The sequence below is a fragment of the Acromyrmex echinatior genome, chromosome 9, assembly GCF_024713525.1.
Source record: "Acromyrmex echinatior isolate Ae372 chromosome 9, ASM2471352v2, whole genome shotgun sequence".
In the NCBI taxonomy this organism is placed as follows: Eukaryota; Metazoa; Arthropoda; class Insecta; order Hymenoptera; family Formicidae; genus Acromyrmex; species Acromyrmex echinatior.
Window position 1 is genome coordinate 7,345,115 of NC_141860.1, and position 19,972 is coordinate 7,365,086.

Below are 19,972 nucleotides of genomic sequence, written 5' to 3' on the forward strand. Positions count from 1 at the left end.
ACGCTCCGGCAGCAACGAGCTTAATTATCGTACGACGCCTCGAGTAACGAGGGTTGGCACGTGGTGACGTAATGTACGAGAAGGGCCTAAATAGCCGAGACCATTGTTGTACATACAACGCATACGTCGGATCTGTTGAGGCATTAATAGTCTCGCGTGACGTAATTAACTCGCAACCGACGAATTTCCGGCATTACAGGGTAGCGTATATACGTTCAGAAGGGTGTCCTCAGGCTCATGCTTGATACCGGAAGTAGGTCGCATCCGCATTGAGCCTGAGGATTTAAGCGGGTACAATCCTTTCTCGCAAAAATTCAGTTCGAGAACCATTTATTTACACACAATGCTTGTTTAACGGGTGTGTCGGTGACATGATGGATAATGTACGGCGTGTCCTCGATGTGCTTTGTTTAAATATCACGAAAAGAAACATCTTATTTATAGATATTATACATATCATTAATCATCTTTTTGAACGAGAAAATTTAATCTTCATGCTGTTATGTCAAATATTTCACTTTCTTTTAACAATCATAGCCCAATAAACATCAACTAACAGTAACATAACATCAATGTTATAATTTCACACTCAATGTAACTATTATGTAATACTTGTGTTATACTACAGTGATGTTATGTTACTGTTAGTTTTACTGAGAGATATAAAGTAAGGGAGAATTAAATATGATTTACAAAAATAATAGTTTATGCAAATTAGCAAAAGTCTAACAAATTTTAATTTATACTTTTCAAACTTATTAATTTATATTATAAAAATAAATTAATTTTCATTCGTCTGATTAAGGAAATATAATTTTGCATGTAATATACAGTAATTAATCACTTAATTTCTTTAATTTCGAAAATATTTGAATTTTTGAACATACTCTGATTTTTTTTAAGAAAAATATTCTTCAAAAATCATTAATTATAAGACTGTAAGTTAAATAAGATAAAAGCGTATAAAAATATAAGCATCAGATAAGCATGCGCCATAAATTTAGATAAGAAAGGACAGTTTAATCAGTCATGACATTAAACGCGGCTGAAATAGCGTAAGTTGTACTTAAGCAGGCGTAAACAGTTAGCAAATGAGAATTTCGCGCAGATGCGATCAGCGCTGCCGCGGAAAACATTAATCTCCCAGCTTGCGAGGCGTGCTTTCTCCTTAGGACCGTCGCAAAAAGCCAGTCAAGTCGAGAGACAAAAGTAGGTTTCATTTTCACCGCGTTTTTTTGCTCCGTTAATGTTACCGCAATGTTGCGACGTAGACGAGCACATCTAATGGCTTCTCAAAGATTCACGATCGCACAAAAAGCTGCGAAAAGAATCTGCGAGAGGGAAAAAAGAATGAAATGAAACGTAAAGTTCCAAGCAACGCGTTTAAAGTTGCAAAAATGTAGGCCTAAGTTTTCTTATTAACTAAATACATTTTAAATATTGAGGATATTTTTTTTCATTTATTTCAATCTTATCTAATGAAAGTTTTATTGTAAAAATATATGTGTTAACTTAATATGTAGAATTATTTATGTGTTTCTTTTTTATTTATTTATATATAATAAAATTGTATACAATTAAACAATAAATCTGTTTTTTTTAATCACACATAATACATGCATATACATAGAAAAATATAAAATATTTTAAAACTACAAAAGGCTGCGATATCGCAAGTTTTTAGGCGATGACATATTAAAAAAGGTGCATGAGATTCTTTATTTACCTAACAGAAATTATTAAGTCGCACAGTCGAAAATCACAACATTGAAATTTTCAATTTCAATTGAAATTATAGATTCTTCAAAGATTTTAATTTATAAAATAATTTTCTATAATACTAATGTAAAATACATGCGATTTGTCGTTGTTTTAAAGTCAGTATTTTATATAATTGATGTCCTATTCTAAATAGATTACCGAAAGTGATTGAACACTACTTTTTACAAAAAGGCACTTTTATAATAAAATTTATTTTAATAAAATTTAAAACATTTTTTAATTTCGAAAATAAATATATGTCATCTGATTGAGACAATCAGATATTAAAACAATAGGTTTATCTCATTATTGTCCTGAATATTTTAAACTTATTTCTATCTCAAAATGTAATAACAGATCCATCATCTTAAAACTTAATTAGCTTCTAATTAGTCCTTTTTAAAATTAAATTTAGATAATTATATAATTGTTTTATATATAGCTTATTTGGAATTTCAGAATAATAATTCATTTCTTAGTAATGCTAAATGGACGGATAGATAGATATACATATATCTTACTGTTAGACTATTTACATAAATGAGAATTCTGCTTCGGAGGTCTGCTTTTAACGTACAGCATATGGACAGATTAAATTTAATGTATTTACAAGCTGGCTCCTTAAACTAGAACCAGAGTATATTCTTTGGCAATTTCGGAGTTGATTTTTTTCTAACGATAGTTCAACGATTATCTATATAAAAAAATTGTGTATTTAATATTACAAATTCTACAGAACAAAATTTTTTAAAAATATATGCATAGCATGTTTTTTCACTTTTTAATTATTTTAATAAATTTTGAACACTAAACAGAAACATGGAAAATATTTATGATATCCAATTAAAACTTTGCTATGAAAAAAAACTAACTCCAAAATTCCTTAAAAAAAAACATCTGTGCCATTCTTTATGCGCGCATGTTAACTGTAATCTAAGCTTTTCGTTTCTTACAACAAAAAAAGCAAAAAAATATTGATCCTTTTTGGTCCAATATTTATCTTACCGTTTTCATATTTCGGAAACTTAAAAAATTAGTAAACTTTTTTTCACTTGAAACAAGATAGCGTAACGATGGCACAGCATGCCGTGAGGAACAGCGTGGTAAGAGACATCAAATTGGATGCTGCGTTGCAGGCATCCTCAGAGCAGAAACATTCTTGCCAGTATACACCGTTCTCATGAACACCCCAATTACAGACCCCCGTGACCCCGGTACTGGAGATAGAACCGCAACGTCGAATTACCTGTCGCCATCTACCGTCCCCTAAAATATTGAAGATTAATTAATTAATTACGTACTTCTCGTACAATCCGGAATTCGATGCTGTAAATACGCATATATGCATATCAGTTAATACATTCGATGACTTTATAAAGCGCATTTTTTGCATAATTTTATCATACAAGATTAGATTAAAAGCTATATTCCTAACATGAGATTTCTCTCAATCCGATATATCATGAAAATGAAATGAATTTGTGAATATTAAATATAATATATCAACCTATTATTTATAAATAAGATAATCATTTTCATCATTATGTAGTGGCGCTTTTATTAAATATAGCATGTATAAAGTTATTTAGTACAAAATTTCTGTATAAATTGTATAAAGAAATACTTTTATAATTCTAAACATTTTAATTTTTTTTCTATTACAAACTTCTTTAGGTAGCACAAATTTTGAAGAACTTGATTTATTATAGTTAATTTAATATCTTCGAAAATACAATGTAATCACAAAAGATAAATCGTATCTTTATTTAATTATAAAAAAACTGTTCATTAAATAAAATAAATAAAATTGTATGTAAATAGACATATTAAAAATTGGAATATTTTGGATGCATCAACAATGATAAATACAACTAAATGATACAATTAATTAAAACAAATAATTTTAATTATATTTTCGTTATTGAAAATAAGAATAAATCATGTTAACTATAATATTCTTTTTAGATATTGCTTACTTATAGATACATAATACTAAATATTATTTCAATAAATATACTTACAAATGAAACCGCGTGGACTTTGCTCAGTATATTTGACACAAAATGTACCAGGCATATGTGATTCCTCGCTGTTACATTCGATAGGTACATTCCTCTCTTTGTCAAATTTTGTGTAGGCCCCGCAAAGGTCCTCCTTGTCTGGATCAGTGTCGGAGCTGCACTGGTAACAGCGTATCGCTTTAGTACCTGCACATTCCAAAATAACATGACAGCATTAATTACATATTCGAGTTGGCCTGACGTATTTAATTAGGACAATTAAAACAGAATCCCGATGACTAATCTAAAGAATTAGATCGCAGTAAGTAGTCGTATTTGAAGTATTATAACTGGAGTAATTGAGTATTATAACTGGAGTAATTGAGTATTATAACTGGAGAAATAGACTTGTATTCCTAACCTAGAAATTATTAATATACAAAAAATATTTTTATATTATCAGTGTTAATCTCTTTTCTACAGTTTGCAGAGAAATATTAAATTTGCTTTGTTATTATTTCGTATCTTTTAACAATAATTACAATAAAATATATTCCTCAGGAAAAAAATATAAATATATTTTTATATTTATTCATATCCCTCTTCATGTATTTTTTTTAATTATATTTTCTAAAAACTATGACATTTGAGTATTCTCAGACAAATCGGTTAAAGCTGATTAAAATAATTGAAAATCCCTCATTCAGTCGTTGAAAAATTTTCACGCCCATCCGTAAACAATACAAAGAAACACAGATTTGATATCAAAATGGCGATCGCAGGTGGATTCATCAAGATACTTTTAGACACATTTTTCTTTCGGTTTACTTTCTTGGATCTTCGCTTGGAAAGTCTCACCTGTTGTGACGAACAACAACAACACGCACAACACAATCGTGATATCGTTGCGCATCATCGTTACGTCGCTCTGTCGGTTTCTTTTCGGAGCGAATGAATAACGCGCGTGTTCCACCGTACTGCACGTACGCACCTGACGTCATTCATTGGGCGTAACTGCTGTGAAGTAAGCCAAAGATCCCCTCTCCCTCGGATCTTATAATCTCCCCCCCTTTGGCCTCCTTCTGTCAACGGCGGATCGTGACACGCGGAGACCTTGGGCGTGACATAATTAGCAGTGCCCTTTTGGCGTAATCCTCAAAATTTCAAGCAGCTTTTAATAGGAGAAATTTAACTCCAATTAATATACGAGATTTACGACTTCCAATTCTTGGTCTTGCACAAATAATTTGGTCTCTCCTAAGGAACACACAATTAAAAGTCAACAAAAAAATCAAAATGACTTTATTTTGATTCTTAACTTAATTTTCTCTTAAGTCAATAAACAGTCAAATTTTGTAACAAAAAAAATCATCATTTTGAATTTCGAAATAAAGTCATTTTGACTTAACTTAGTTCCTTAGAAAATATAATCAATCTCGATATTGAATATACATATTAATAATTGATTATAATGCAATTGTGTGTAGGAAAATCATCTTTTATTTACTTTACAGGAAAATTGTCTTTATTATTAAAAAGGAAATGCGGTATGAAAGGGATATATTTTATGGAAGATCACAACTAACGAAGCTCATTAAACAGAAGCCAGTGACGTTATTCGCTAAAGTTTTCGAATTAAGATAAGAGCGCCAAGAGCTTCGCAGTTTCTTCAGATGGAGGCCGGGGAACCATTGCTCATATTTATTCTTGAGCTTTCTCCCTCTGACGAGAATACAGAAACGACAATAAGAGCGGACAAAAGATGTGTACGATATCATTACAGAGCGCTGTAAAATTGTAAACAAAAATCGTTGTCTCGAGAGAGCGCTCTAAAAGTCTTATCTCTGCGTCTCTCATCTGCCTCGCATCGATCTTAAGTTTCAGTTTGTGTTCGCGTTTAATTTGCGAGGTGTCATGCTAATAACAGCTTGAATGAATATGAATCCGATGTCTAATAAAAGAGATATATGAATATAAAGAAAAAAAAAACATTTAAATTTTTTAACCATTCTGGGAGAATTTTACATGAGATAAAAATATATATAATAATTTTAAAAGAGGTACGCTGCTACGCAAAAACTACATTTTTCAATATAAAATAACATATTCTGAATTTTTGAAACAGCACTTTTTCGTTTTTAGGTAAAATTATCCTAAAAGGACAAAGTATGTAAATAATTTTTTTAACTATGAACGTGAATCTGTATGTATATGTGTGTCTAATATTGAATTTTCAAAAGATTTACAAAGTGGAAGTAAATGTCTGTAAAAAATTGTAATATATTCTTGGTCACAAAAATTTCAATATTTATAATAAATAATAATATAAATGCATATTCATAAATTTAATTTTATAAATACATTTTAATAAATATTGAAACAAAAAATAAAGTATTCAGGAAATCTCAACACATTTACATTAAAAAAATTTTATTTGTTTATATTTTAATTTTTTATATTGTTATTCATAAAAATACAATAGATTATATCTTTGGGATAATACTAGAGTAATTCTCGACAAATTGATTTTCCTGCTTCGTATCAAGATTATGTAACGCCCTCAAAGTCGTATTTTCTGTAAGTCCCGATATCTTTAATCACATAGAAAACTCCACAGATAATTTCTTCTCAATCTCGCTGTCAATCTGCACCACCCCTATCGCGAAAAGATGCGTTCCGAGTCGTTGATCGCAATTTTCCCGTGATTGGAAGTAAACTCAATCTCATCGCAACCTTGACATCGTCTTTGGCGCCCCTCACTTTACCAAGCGAAACAGATAGCCCGGGTAAATTATTCAAAACGTATCCTCTATGATCTATGGAGACGCCTCTAATCCTGGCACCAGCGATCCATCCTCCCTGCTCTTCCCCTTCCTTCATCCTTTCATCCTACCGACTAGCTTGTCCGTTCATACCGCAAAACTCTCACTTCTTCTCACCCCTTCATTCTTGTCTCTCTCATCTCTTCTTCCATCTTCTAGATCTTGCCGGTTCTCCATCCCCTCATCATTCTCGGTTTCTCCTCCATCCTCCTCGCCACTTCTTCTGAACTGTGCACACCATCCCCGGGGTATTCTGACTTTTCTGACAGCCGCCACCGCATTTATCCCATCTAACGTCTCCGGACGAGCTTACAAAGACGGCCCGGAATTCAATAAGTCTGATAACGTGCGAGCCTTCCGCGATATATAGAAAGCTTTAGTTGTTTCCGATAATCGCCCACGTATTGATTTCGTCATCAACGCGAACATATTTGAACGTTATTCAGATCGATTAAGCAATGATCATTTCAATAGTCTATGATCATTTCAATAGTCTTAGATTTCTAACATTCTAAGTCCTAGAAGGAAAGACTCGCAATTCAAGCAGAGATTTGGAAATAATATAATAACACTAATATTAATAATATTAATTTTGTTAGGCTAATTATTAGACTATGTACATTATATTAATAGTTATTATTTTATTGTAAAATAGTATTTTTATTGTAAAATATTATTATTTGTAAAATAGTATTTTTATATTAAAATTGTTATCGTAAAATGTTAATATTATTACATTATATATATATATATTTTAAAGATAATTTATTGTACGATATATTAATTATTTTAATACTTCATTTTATTGTAAAAGTTTGATGTAACGTTATTAATTTTAAGCTCTTTGAATTTTATGATAAAACGATAATTATTAAAGAAAGAATATAGATACTCTGCAATAATAGACATTACTCTGGTACAAATATGATATTAATATCAATATAATATTAAACAGCATTATAGCATATAATGGATATATTACCGTATTCAAAATAATTAATAAAGAGCCAGCGCTCTCTTCCATCAACGACAAAGATACAACGAAGAAAACATTTTCGCAAAATGACTACACTGTGTATGCAACGGGAAATTGGCGAAGTAAAGGCGAAGCTCGATAACACATCGCATCTTATATTCGCATTCCGAATGGTTTTGGAGCGTGCCTTCTCTCGTGATATGGAAAAAACGTGTCTAGAGCGGGCTGTGTTAAGTTCTTTTCCGCGGCAAACTGCCGCACCAGCTGCTATTCTCCCTGGAAGTTTCGCAGTCAAGTGTTTTCGTGGATAATATTGTATCGAGCAACGCACACCGCGATACACGCCGCTGCGTCAGATGCCGACAAGTATCGGCTTTACCTCGTGTACGTATCTTAACAGCCCCTCGTCCCGATTTGCACGAGTGCATTCGATCGTTGTATTTTTATTACAATCGAGGTGGAGAAGAAAAAAATTAGATAATATGATAAGGTACTCCTTAAATTTTTTAGAGTGTGAAATCTCACTACAAAAGAATGAAAATACTGCCACTATTGAGAAAGAGTGAAAATATTTGCACTCTTGAAAAAGAGTGATAGATTTTCACTCTTTTTTTTTTTTTTAGGGGGAGACTTCATTCTTTTGGAATGAGATTCACTCTTTTTTTTTTTTGGAATAATCTTACATTAAGAGATTGAAATCTCATTTCCCAAAAAAGTGAAAATCTGCTACTCTTATTAAAGGATGCAAATGTTTTCACTCTTTTTCAATAGAAGCAACATTTTCTCTTGAAGTGAGATTTCACTCCAAGAAATTTAGACCTTATTTTCCATTATCTGATTTTAACTTGTAGTTAAGCTTAATTTCACATAAATAATCTACGATATCATTATAGATGAAGCCCATTAAATAAATAAAACACATCACAGGTTAAACCTAAGCACAAGTTTAATGAAAAAACGAGCTTTAGAGAGTAAATTAGATGGCAAGTCACGATAAGAAATACGTATAAGAAAAAATATCGTTTCCTAGATATTTCCTTAAAATAAAAGGTAAGACAGAATATAATGCCAAGCAAATATATTTTCATGTTTATCACACATCGTCGAACTTTTACATTAAATTTGTTTTATGCTCAAATGAATAAATTTAAAAACCGCGTAGTTTAATTATTTCCAGCGACTCGATTCACCATTAGAACTTCGTCGTCCGTCCACGCAGCATCCACTTATCTGCAAATGAATATGATGCGAATATTATCGTGACGTTTGCATTTACGTGAGAAACACATCGATCCGCGTTGTCGCGTTCCGCCAAATACGATGCGATCGGAAAACGATAAAGAGGAGCCCCCGCATGCATTCCCGCTCCCGCCACCCGCCAGGAAAGCTGCAAATCGATGGGGTGCGTATTTTATTTAAATTCGCGAGACAAAGAGAGAGGATGAGAGTTGGAGGAGAGAAGGAGAAAGAGAGACAGAACGCGACGCAAATTTGCAATTTCAAAATATTCCAGTGAAAAAGGGAATGCCCGCCCGGAGGAGGAGAATTGGAGGGATAGGAGGCTGAAGGGATTTAAATCCCCTCGCGTCGTCCTCTCGTCCTGGCGCAATTGTTATTTTAATTCGACTTTTTGTCATTAGCTCGCCGCTAATTCGGCCCAACTCGTCGTGCTTCCATAATGCTTCCTTATCGCCGTTCTCTTTTCTCTTTTCTCGCCCTCCGTTCTTTCCTCTCTCTCTCTCTCTCTCTCTCTCGCTTAGTCACAGTCTCATTAAAACGATGTCAGATTGGCGACAGAGTGCTCAGACGTCTGGAGTGCATACAACTTCTATCGATTTAAGAGCAAAAAAAAATTACTTTGTGCCCAGGCAAGAGTCCTTGTCCGTTCGCTTCACCGGAAAATGTGCATTTTTCCGATTTGGCGAATTAATTCGCAACGCAAAGCGGCTTTTCAGCGTTGTTATTGGGTGTCTTGGACAAATAAGAGTGGCATGCAGAGCATTCAGTATACTGTCAATATTTTGTTTTTAATTCTAAAACATTTGGGAAATTAAATTAAGAAGATAAAGTTATATTTAATTGGTAATATATCAATTTTGGTAATTTTAATACTTTAAAATGATTTAAAATATTAAATTATTTTAATAGCAACAATAATAGTAATAAATAATTGACGTGTTTATTATTATATCAATAATTTATGTCTAACTCATAAATTCTCAAATTATTAACAATTTCCTGCAAATGCTTTTTGTATCTAAAGTTTTACAAAACCTATATAAATTATCTCAATTCTTTATAAGCTAATATTATTTCACTAAACCTGTTTTCTACATAAATAAAGATTAAGTTGACTACACAATTTACTTGCTCATTTTTTTACCAATGGTTTTACCTGCCCATTTGAAAGTTTCAAAGTACCGGGGACAAAAAGTCATCAATCTTTCACTGATAAATTTTAGAAACACATACAAAGACACGACGTTCTCGTGTAAATTCGTCAAAGGCACAAGAGTTGCACTTTTTTTGTTATGTAACGGCTATTCGAATGTAGAAAGAGGATGAAAGTTGCAAACGTACGCCGCAAACGCGACAGTTTATGTATCTGTGCTATCGGCACCTAGATTTCGAGCTAAGCACGAACGTGTGGATAGACGAGAGCGTGATAGCTGAGGAAATGAAGAAAAATAACGCATCCTGCCGACGGACAACGACGCCGGCTCGTCGCGACGGGACGGCGGCGTCGATGGTTGCGTTCCTACAAAAGCAATGACGACGTTGGCCTGTGGGCGCGTTGAATATTTCATAGGGTAGCCACTACGGAGAGAACCGCGGTGTTCGACCCATTCCCTTATCTGAGCGCGCTCCGTTGCCGTTCTTCTTTAAGCCCATGGCGCACATGGTGCAAAAGGGCACGAATCCTTTTGTTGCGGTCAAGTGTCTGAGAAAAATGACAAAATGTATAATTAAGTCTGACAAACTTTAATAAATTTTTATAGCTTTGTTACAGTTAATAAAAAGAAACGTATCCTGAAAATGTAATGAAATGTATATCATTGTGCAAAATATGTCAATTTGTTATAATATTAATTGTTACTTTTATTAATTGTATTTAAAAAATTTGTTAATTATTTTTTAGATAAAACCATGAAATATAAATATATATAATATAAATGAGTATTCTCTTAAATTTAATAGAACTAGAAAGTAGTAATTAATTATTTATTAAGCACTAAATAACTTCTAATACTAAAAAAAAAGTTAGTATTAAATTGTAAGGTTAGTATTCATCGTTGGTTCTTACATTTAAGACCATTTTAAGTACAGTTTTAAAACGTCATAAATCAATCAGAGTCGTATTAGCATCTTTACAACAGTTAAACTGGTTCATGCTTCGGTCTTAATCATAAAATCCTAAAATTCATCCCATGAAATATCTACAGATTTCAGTTAGAATCAATTAAGACTGGCAGTCTATTGGTTGAATTTTAGGATTTCAGGGTTAAGCATAAGTTAAAAATAAGAAGCTCTCTCTGAATACCGACCTATGGGCTGTTCGAAAATGAGCAGTGATTTTTGTGAAACTAGTAAATATGGTGATTTTTAGTAGAAGATAATCTAGCTCTATAGTGTCCCTCCAACACTAGTGCAGCGACACTTTAGCTTCGAGACACGCTCTCTGTTCCTGTTTCCATTGTGATGTTCCGAGTTTAGTTTTATTAATAAGATGTTTAGTTAATTTAAGATGTTTAGTGATTAACTGTGTTATTTCAAGCATCCATTAACAAATAAAGGATTGTTAATATAACACGAAAGAGTATCGAGTAAAGTGGTGGAGAATTCGAGAATTTTTATGCAGCCACGTGAGTAGCAGTCACATTTTTATAATGTCTTGTTTTCATGCTATAGATCGTTGTGATATTTCTCATATTGTGATATTTCTATATTCTCTATGCTTTTCTACAAATATTTTTTGGATCGATCGACCAACCAAGAAAAATTTTTCTGAAATATGTAGTGTTGTAAAGAATTTTTATTGATCATTTCTGTTAGACATGTTTCCAAATTTTCTTTATAATATCTAATCTCGAAAATATGATAAATAAGCAATTTTTTCGTATCATCTCTTCGATAAATACTTGTATTCTTAAAAATCTTCCAATGCTATTCCATTGGAAAAGAAAGCTGGGATTTAGATTTGCTCACACATTTGAACGTGGTGGTATAAACAATTATACTTTTTTTTGATTGTTAAAAGATTAGTTTTATAATAATTTTTTTCAGTAAATTTAAATGTATTTCAGTAAGTCTCGTTTTTAATTAAAAATTGTGAGCAATTCAGATTTATTCGAGAATTCCTCTCTTTTCAAAGATCACAATTTTATTTTAATCAAGTTTTATCAAGAATTATGATATATATATTATTTAGATGCAGCTATTTTTGATGATTTCTAATTGAAGAAATTCATCTTTTATTTATTGTAAAAATTTATTCTTAATTTAAATAATAATTTGGTTTAACCTAAACATATTACAAAAATTTTACATAAATAGTGATTACTTAATTTATTGAGTATTATTCGCAACTAATGTTGCGTGCACGCTATTCCTTTTACAATAAATAAAAGAGATTTTTAGATATCTCTTTCTAGTTTAAGATATCTGAAATGTTGCAATCATTAAATCGTTGCTTGAAATCCTCCAAAATTTTTGCACTTAAAGTAATAAATATATTTGGGCATTGAAAAGAGAGAGAGAAAGCGAAGATGCTGAGTACAAAGAGTGCGAGGAACGCGAACAGATCTTCTTTATCTGACTGTCTTCTACAAAACGATTTTAGATTATTATCGTACACACAATAATCCAAATAACTTCAAACATAAAGCTAGCACACTTCTGGACTATGCAAGATAGTACGCGCTGCAACTTGCAACTGCGTGCAATGAGATATCTTTTGTGTGTGCCATGAGCTTTATTCTATCTCTCGTACCGAGCTACGTGTATACAGTAAAACGAGGGTGGCACACGTACGAAGCGAAGCTTACAGAGGACGGAGGCGAGCGGAAACGCCCGCTCGTAACGGAACCGAAGTGGTTGTCGGGGAATTTGCAATTCCCATCGGGCATTCAGCCGCTCTCTCTCTCTCTCTCTCTCTCTCGAATTTTGGAAAATTCCATCGCGAAACCCCCGGCGGGCCGATTAAATCGCGCTACTTACATCGATCGATCGCGCAACGAAGCAGCTAACCCTCTGGCGTTCAAGACACGCTTCATTGTGATTTGAATCTAAACGATCTGCGAGATCGTGATATATCATCTTACACTATCGTATCATTTATGCAAGATAAAGTAAAGCAATACTGAAATCCTTGAACAAAAGTGCGTGTATACATATTTAATAAAATAATATTTAGTAAAATAAATAAAATGATACATCATTTGCAGCGCAATTTAAGATTTAAAAAAGAAGAAAAAGAATTTTCTTTAAATGCTTGCAAAAAAGAATAGAAGCATAAAGAAAAAAAAAACATATATTTATTTCTCTACAATTAATTATATTAAAATTGTGTTTCAAAATATTATCAAATTTTAATGATTTCAAATATTTAAACTTATTTTCTGAAAGATTATGTTTTTTAAATTATTGTTGTAATAAATGAGCAATAAAATTGTTGATAATAAACTAAAGAATATAAAAAGAAAGAAATAAAGCAATTTATTTATTTAATTTTCATTTTTTATTAAATATTTTTAAAAACTTAAAAAATAATAATTTTAAAAACATTAGATAGCTTTCGGCTAATTCTAGAATGTACCCTTTTGTTAGGAAATGTTACGCTTTTGAAACTACCTCACTCAAGTCTTCGAAGATACAATACAAAGCCCACGATGTACGTAAAATATGTTCTTCAGAGAAAGAGAGAGACAGAGAAAGAGAGAAAGAAAGAAAAAGAAAGAGAAAAAGAAGAAAGAGAAAAAAGGATCTAGGCTCCCATGAATAATGTTTTTGTTCGTTAATCGAAGCGTATAAGAGTGATGCGGTGATTTTGCAGCGTTGAGTTACTCTAAATTTTTCAGAAAATTCAAGTTCAAAGAATATTGATGGAAGCATCATTTTCTGCTTTTTATAAGCCTTATCAGTGCGATTCTGATTTTATTTTTTGCGTTTTTGTCATGAGGAACACAGTAGCCAATGGTTAATAAAGTAACGAGCGGCGAGGCCAGGTAATTGATGTATCGTCTTGACTCGCGCGATCGTTCAACCCCCGTTGTACTTCTGACAACAGGCCAAGCCATGACTATTAGTTAGTTAGCACTTAGGCACCTCGGCTCGTCTGACTTATCGGCAGAAGGGTCAGGTGGCCGTGAGATCTTGATGAGTTTGGTTGATTGTTATAAGCAGTTAACCAATATTAAGTAAATGCTCTTCTGCTAAAATTCACTTTAGGCAATTTATAATTCATATCAGATTTCAAGACATAATTCTATTCATAATATTGTGTGCTATATTTTGATATACGTATATATAGTTTAATATGTATTTATTTCATACTGCGTGTACTTTCACACATTTTTCAAATTATATGGTATATAAAATTATTAGAACTTTATCTAATTGTGATACAAATTCTAAAATGAAATTAAAAATGTAATTAATACCGTTAAAAATGTAATTAAAATCGAAATAAAAATGTAATAATTACCGTTTCAATCATTATAATTAGAAGTTAGCAATATACACATGAATACCGTAATTGATATTCCACAAATCAATAAATTAAATGAGAATTTTATCAGAAATTACAAAAAAATTAAAAACCATTTATTCACATATGAACAATATATTGGTAAAAAAATCAATCTTGTTTAAAAATCTATTCACCTAATAATAGATATTTAAAATTCTTAAGATATATCTAATAATAATAGCATTCGTATTATACATATAATATCGACAAATTAAAATGTTATTATACTTTCATCTATTTATTTTTGTCATACAGTCGACATAGTGAAAGATTGATAAATCAATTTTCCTTAATAATCTATATTGTTTCCCGTAACGTGCCGCAATTGAAAATCGATTTTCTAAGCACAATACATTAATTCTATAAAAGCGTTCGAGAGTCAAGACGAAATTGATGCATTTTAAACATATTGCAGGTGGGAAAACGAGAGGAAGATCTATCATCGCGCGCTGTGTTTCCGGCTACAGAATATCAGATGCACGCGAAAACGCGGTATAATTCATTCTCGGTTTCGACGCACGATTTGTCATCCGCTTGGAATACAATTCGTGCTGTGCTATGGTGCCGCAACAGCTAGAATTTCTAGATTCTATGATACAAAATTTCTTTCTGAGATGATTCTCTAACAACGCCTTATAGAATTACATAATCTTAATATCATATTAAGAGATCTTTTATTATCCGAATTACAATTTTAAAGAAAAAAATAGCTTTTTAATTTCTTCCTAAAATTACTTTCACAGAACTTTCTATTCTTATATACAATTCATTCTTATATACAATATTTCTCAATCACTGACTCTTAATTTTACTTAATTCTTATTTCTTTTTCTAGAAATTCTAAATTTTACCTTCAAAATTGAATCAATTTCTTTTAATATTAAAACTTGTCGTTTGATTACAAATGAGATTTTTGCCTCAGCGCATTACACATTGTAATCTTGTATTGAATAAGCTTGACCAAAAGTATGTTCTATTATTATCAATATTTGAAAATATTACATTCTATAATATTAGAATAGGAACTAGCGAACAAGGCATTATGCCTCAAACAATTTTGGGACATAAAAATTATGGACAATATAAATTTCTATATATTTTAATTCATTCATTACTAACAGTGGCTATCATCCGTTATTGAGCATTTGCTGTGTATTAAATGAAAATAAAATGTATATGTAAGAATATAAATTTTAATAAAATAATTAACAATTTTTCGACTAAAATTAAAGCACAAAAAGTATTTTAAATAAAAAATTAATTTTCTGTGAATTTTTACAAGAATTAATATTATCTACATTAAAAATACTAAAAACAAATATACTAATTTTATTATAATTTCAATTTTTAATTATGTTTTGTTCGTTTGTAACATATATGTACACGTAATCTCTATATGCAACTGTACGTTCCTACTAAAATTAATATTAATATTAATTTTAGTACTCTTACTAAAATTAACATTAATATTAAATAAGAGTAATTAATATTATTTTTTATTATATTTTACATGTTGTAAAAATATTTCTTTGTTTAAGAGGCGCATTTTATCTTTTATCTCGAGCGCCGAAATATGCAATCCCGGTTTTGCTTTATCTCGAATGTAACAGCAAGGTCGATGTGAGGGTTCGATGTGAAACGAATCGTCGCTAACGATATAAATTTTTCCTATTAAAAATCTACTAATAATCTAGAAAATGCTTTGTTACTGGTTGACGTTACACACTCTATCAATAGGAGAGCACAAAATGTCATTAATTCTACCCAGATTAGTGCAAATCCGGTCGGGCCGAAAATGTCATAGATCGATCTTGTTGTGTGGAGGTGATACGTTTGTTGAGTTTATTATGGAATACCACGATAATATCAGAAGTGAATTTTTTTCGCAACAACTGTCGTTGAAAAAATAAATCGAAATATAATCAACAGATACAATAACAAACATTTGACAAACAATTAAATAAACAATAGAGACATAGAATATAAAAAAGGCTTAAACCGAAAGCTTAGGGATTAAAACAAAAAAAAAAGCTTAAAACGAATAATTTATTATAGATCGATATTAGAATAAAAGAGATTGACTAGAAATGTCAGTTGAATTTGATATGGCATCTCTCAGTAAAATATTTTCTTCTCTTTCAATCATTTCAGACATATATTTATCCAAGTATTTTGACTAAATTCTTAGCAAGAGGTCACTTATACATTGGAATAAACAAATATTGTATCGGTTAATACAATTTAAAACTTAGTCACGTAGCATTCGTCAGAATATAAAATACTGTTCTAACATCTGTTCTCAGCAAGAACATCAGTGTTATTACCAGCGTGAAGAAATTTATACTGAATCATCGAAATGGAATCTATGAAAAAAGATAATGAACAAAATCATGAGATAATAGATATGATATACATACAAAAGGCATAAAAAATGTATATGCATATAAAAATATGATGTCTGGAGATACGATAGTCTCAGCGTTGAAACAAGAACAGCATCATGGCCAGAGATAAAATAAATTTTATCCCATTTACAAACATGTATGTATAATAAAAGCATTATTTTAACATTATCATATATCTTTTTAGTTTGTTATATCGAAACGATTTGCTATACATTTTACCCACAAAAATAGAAGCACAGTTAATTGGCAACGAAGAGCCGATTCCCCAAGAAAACATTGGAGATTTGATTTTGAACTCATTTAAATCTAAACTGAATTTTATCGGACAGGCAACATTTTCAAACAACGAAAATTACTTTATGCTATGCGGATAAAGAGCACAAGTATTCGTTAAATATAAACAACATCAGAATAAAAAATTACTTAGATAATAATAAAACAGATAAAACATGTAACATTAATAATAATACGACTCGCAGGTGAATGCAAACACGGAAGAGCAACTTACATTTTAATAGATGAGAGAGAATAGTGTGAAGTGTGTATTTTATTTTAAATTTAACTCCCTGGAAATTATTGTGAATGATGACTTCGATAAGAACTAAATTGACAAGTTTTCCTGTGAAACGAATAATATAAGAGATACAGCAATTAGAACATTTTCGTCTTCTGAAACGGATTATTACAAAGGTGGTAAGGTAGAAATTTCTTACATAGCATTTGTATCTCCGTCAAACAGACAGATAAAATTTATCGCTGTCACATGTAAAAGTATGACATGGTAAAAAGCAAATCATTCAACTTAAAGATCCGTACTATGAGCAGCGAGTCACGTCTCAAATATTATAATTATGATATTTATAATATAACCCAAATTTAAAAGTTACAATCAATCGCAAAATTTTAACGAAAAGCACTAATATAACAATACTTGCATATTAAGTGCTTGTTATTATGCTATCCGGTTGTATCTGAGGTCATTGTAATAGTTATGAAACATCCTAAAGATGATCAACATCTGAGAACTTATGTTGAGATAAAACCGGAAGCAAAGGTTTAAAACTGGTTTTTTTCTTTTCATAAAGTCAAAAAAGAATTGTTTATAAAAAATTTATATTGTGCCTAGGTGACAAAAGAAGAGCTAATAGAATTGTGGTAAACCTGGGCTACTTGACAGTCATAAACTCCGCGGAGCTTCGTTACAGACGAAATTCAATGGCTTCCTAATAGAAAAATTGATCCAAACATAATTTATATTAATGACTGAGCATTGTATTGACGATATTACTTATCGACAATATTATCTCTTACTCTTTTATAAAAATGGCAGGTAACTTATAACGCCATTACTTTCCTTATCATTACTTCATAATAACCCCAGTTACTTTTCAAAGTAACTTTCCCAACCTCAGCACAATCTTAGTGTTTAATTATTCACGCTTATAGTCATAAAAAATAACGCCATAATAAAAAAATAACGATAAAAATAATGGCGTTACTTTACTTGCCATCCTAGTTTTTCAATGATGAATATACATATGTAAATGATAACATCATATCACGATAATAATATGACGCTATCTGTAAGATCAAATTATATGTACAATATAATACTGAAAATATGAAGTTCCGTTATGGATTATTTTTCATGTAACAAAAGATTATATACTTTTTGAGATTTAATTTTATTATACTCTCAAAAATTATTGTCTCTTAAAGATTTGAATAAAACTATGGATATTACGATTAATGACGAATCATATATCGAATGGGAATATTAGCACGACATTGTTACGCTCATAAACGGTATATTTTTTGTAAATGGAAGGATTGACAGGATTGATTTTCGCAAAATTTTATTATTAAAATATAAAACTTTATATGCATTATAAATATATTTAAATATAACCATATTGTACAGTAGATACAGCAATCAAAAGCTATGTACAGCAAATATAAATATATATATTCTATATATATATTCGGTTTATAATTATATTAATATAATTACAAAGTAATATAATGCATAATTAATATAAAGTAATTATATTAATACAATAAAGAATAAAATCGGTCTAGAATTAAAATTAGATTTTCTAATCTAGAGTTTTTAGTATAAAATACACTGTCTGTAGTCTTTTCGTAACATATAATTTTACAATACTAATTTCACAAGTCCGTCTATGAAAAAGTTGTAAAGAGCGTTTTCCTCGATGCAATGAGTTGGGAAAATCGATGTTCATAATGGCATAAGAAAATCAATTCAAATATTTTCATATTGCAGAAAAAGGGAGAAAATTTGTGAAAAAACTGCACAACTAATTTTCAAGAAAGTAGCAGATAACATATTTATATATTAAAATTATAATGTTATAAAATAAAATAACACAAAATAATTTTTTCATATAGAAATGCTTTTAAATAAATAACTCTTCAAAACTAAAGGGTGCATTATAAAATCATTATCAATTTTCGGAAAATATTTTTATTGCAAAAAAATAGATGAGAAAAAGACCATTAATGATTGATGAACTAATTAAAATACAATAATAATATTAGAATATAATCTTTTATCTAATAAAAAAATATAATTAGGAAATTTATATAATTATTAAAACGCGCAATTTAATTTTCTCGTAAAAATTTCGTTATCTCATATTTCCCTATATCCACGTATAACTTATCAGAAAATACGAAACATCAGAAGACTGATTTATGAAATATATATCATTGTTTTTATTTAATAAATATAATGAAATTTACGAGATTAATATGACAATAACTATTTTAATCAATGGAATGACAAATACTTGACAGTAAATGCTGAATCCTAATTGTTAAATTAAATAATATAAAAATAGTTTTTGGGAATACAAAATAAACTATTTTCAATTTTTAAGAAAATTAAAAATTTTTTTTTAGAATTAAAATCTCGAAATGGTAAAAACTGGAATAATCTTATTGATCGATAAAATAAATAAATCTGAAACATTTGTTTCTTATGAATATTCCTTTCTATTTTTCTGATTTCTTAAATTCGAATGATATAGAAAGTTAGTGTTTTTTTGTTAGTTAAATTCATTTTAAAATATTAATATAATATTTAATATTTATATATAAGTATTTTTTTATCATATTTTCTCACTCATTAGTATAAAATGATCAGATAATATATACAATGTTACCTAATCACCTTCTTGACATCTAATTATTTTTTATTTATTAGCGCTGTTAAGTTTTTAATTCTAATTTGTATTCGC

General features: G+C 30.3%; 1 protein-coding gene and 1 long non-coding RNA gene across 2 annotated transcripts; one reads left to right on the forward strand and one right to left on the reverse strand.

Annotated features, from left to right (window-relative positions):
• Positions 1-1,525: 1,525 nt before the first annotated feature.
• Positions 1,526-4,784, reverse strand: LOC105147210 (uncharacterized). The gene is made up of 3 exons (XM_011058076.2): positions 4,620-4,784; positions 3,783-3,968; positions 1,526-3,027 (listed from the first exon to the last, which is right to left on the reverse strand). The coding sequence occupies exons 1-3, from the start codon at positions 4,675-4,677 to the stop codon at positions 2,810-2,812; spliced, it is 462 nt and encodes a 153-aa protein (XP_011056378.1). The 5' UTR covers positions 4,678-4,784; the 3' UTR covers positions 1,526-2,809.
• LOC147908549 (uncharacterized) lies at positions 3,962-8,789 on the forward strand. The gene is made up of 3 exons (XR_015546132.1): positions 3,962-4,083; positions 5,276-5,821; positions 5,904-8,789. It is a non-coding gene; the product is annotated as an uncharacterized LOC147908549 (long non-coding RNA).
• Positions 8,790-19,972: the final 11,183 nt, after the last annotated feature.

Bases quoted from the DNA above. Each gene is read 5' to 3' on its own strand.
- LOC105147210 (XM_011058076.2), bottom strand. From the start codon at position 4,677: ATGATGCGCAACGATATCACGATTGTGTTGTGCGTGTTGTTGTTGTTC. The intron at 3,969-4,619 runs GTGAGACTTTCC...TGGAATGTGCAG, and splicing joins GTTGTTGTTCGTCACAACAG to GTACTAAAGCGATACGCTGT. The intron at 3,028-3,782 runs GTAAGTATATTT...TCAATATTTTAG, and splicing joins AAGTCCACGCGGTTTCATTT to GGGACGGTAGATGGCGACAG.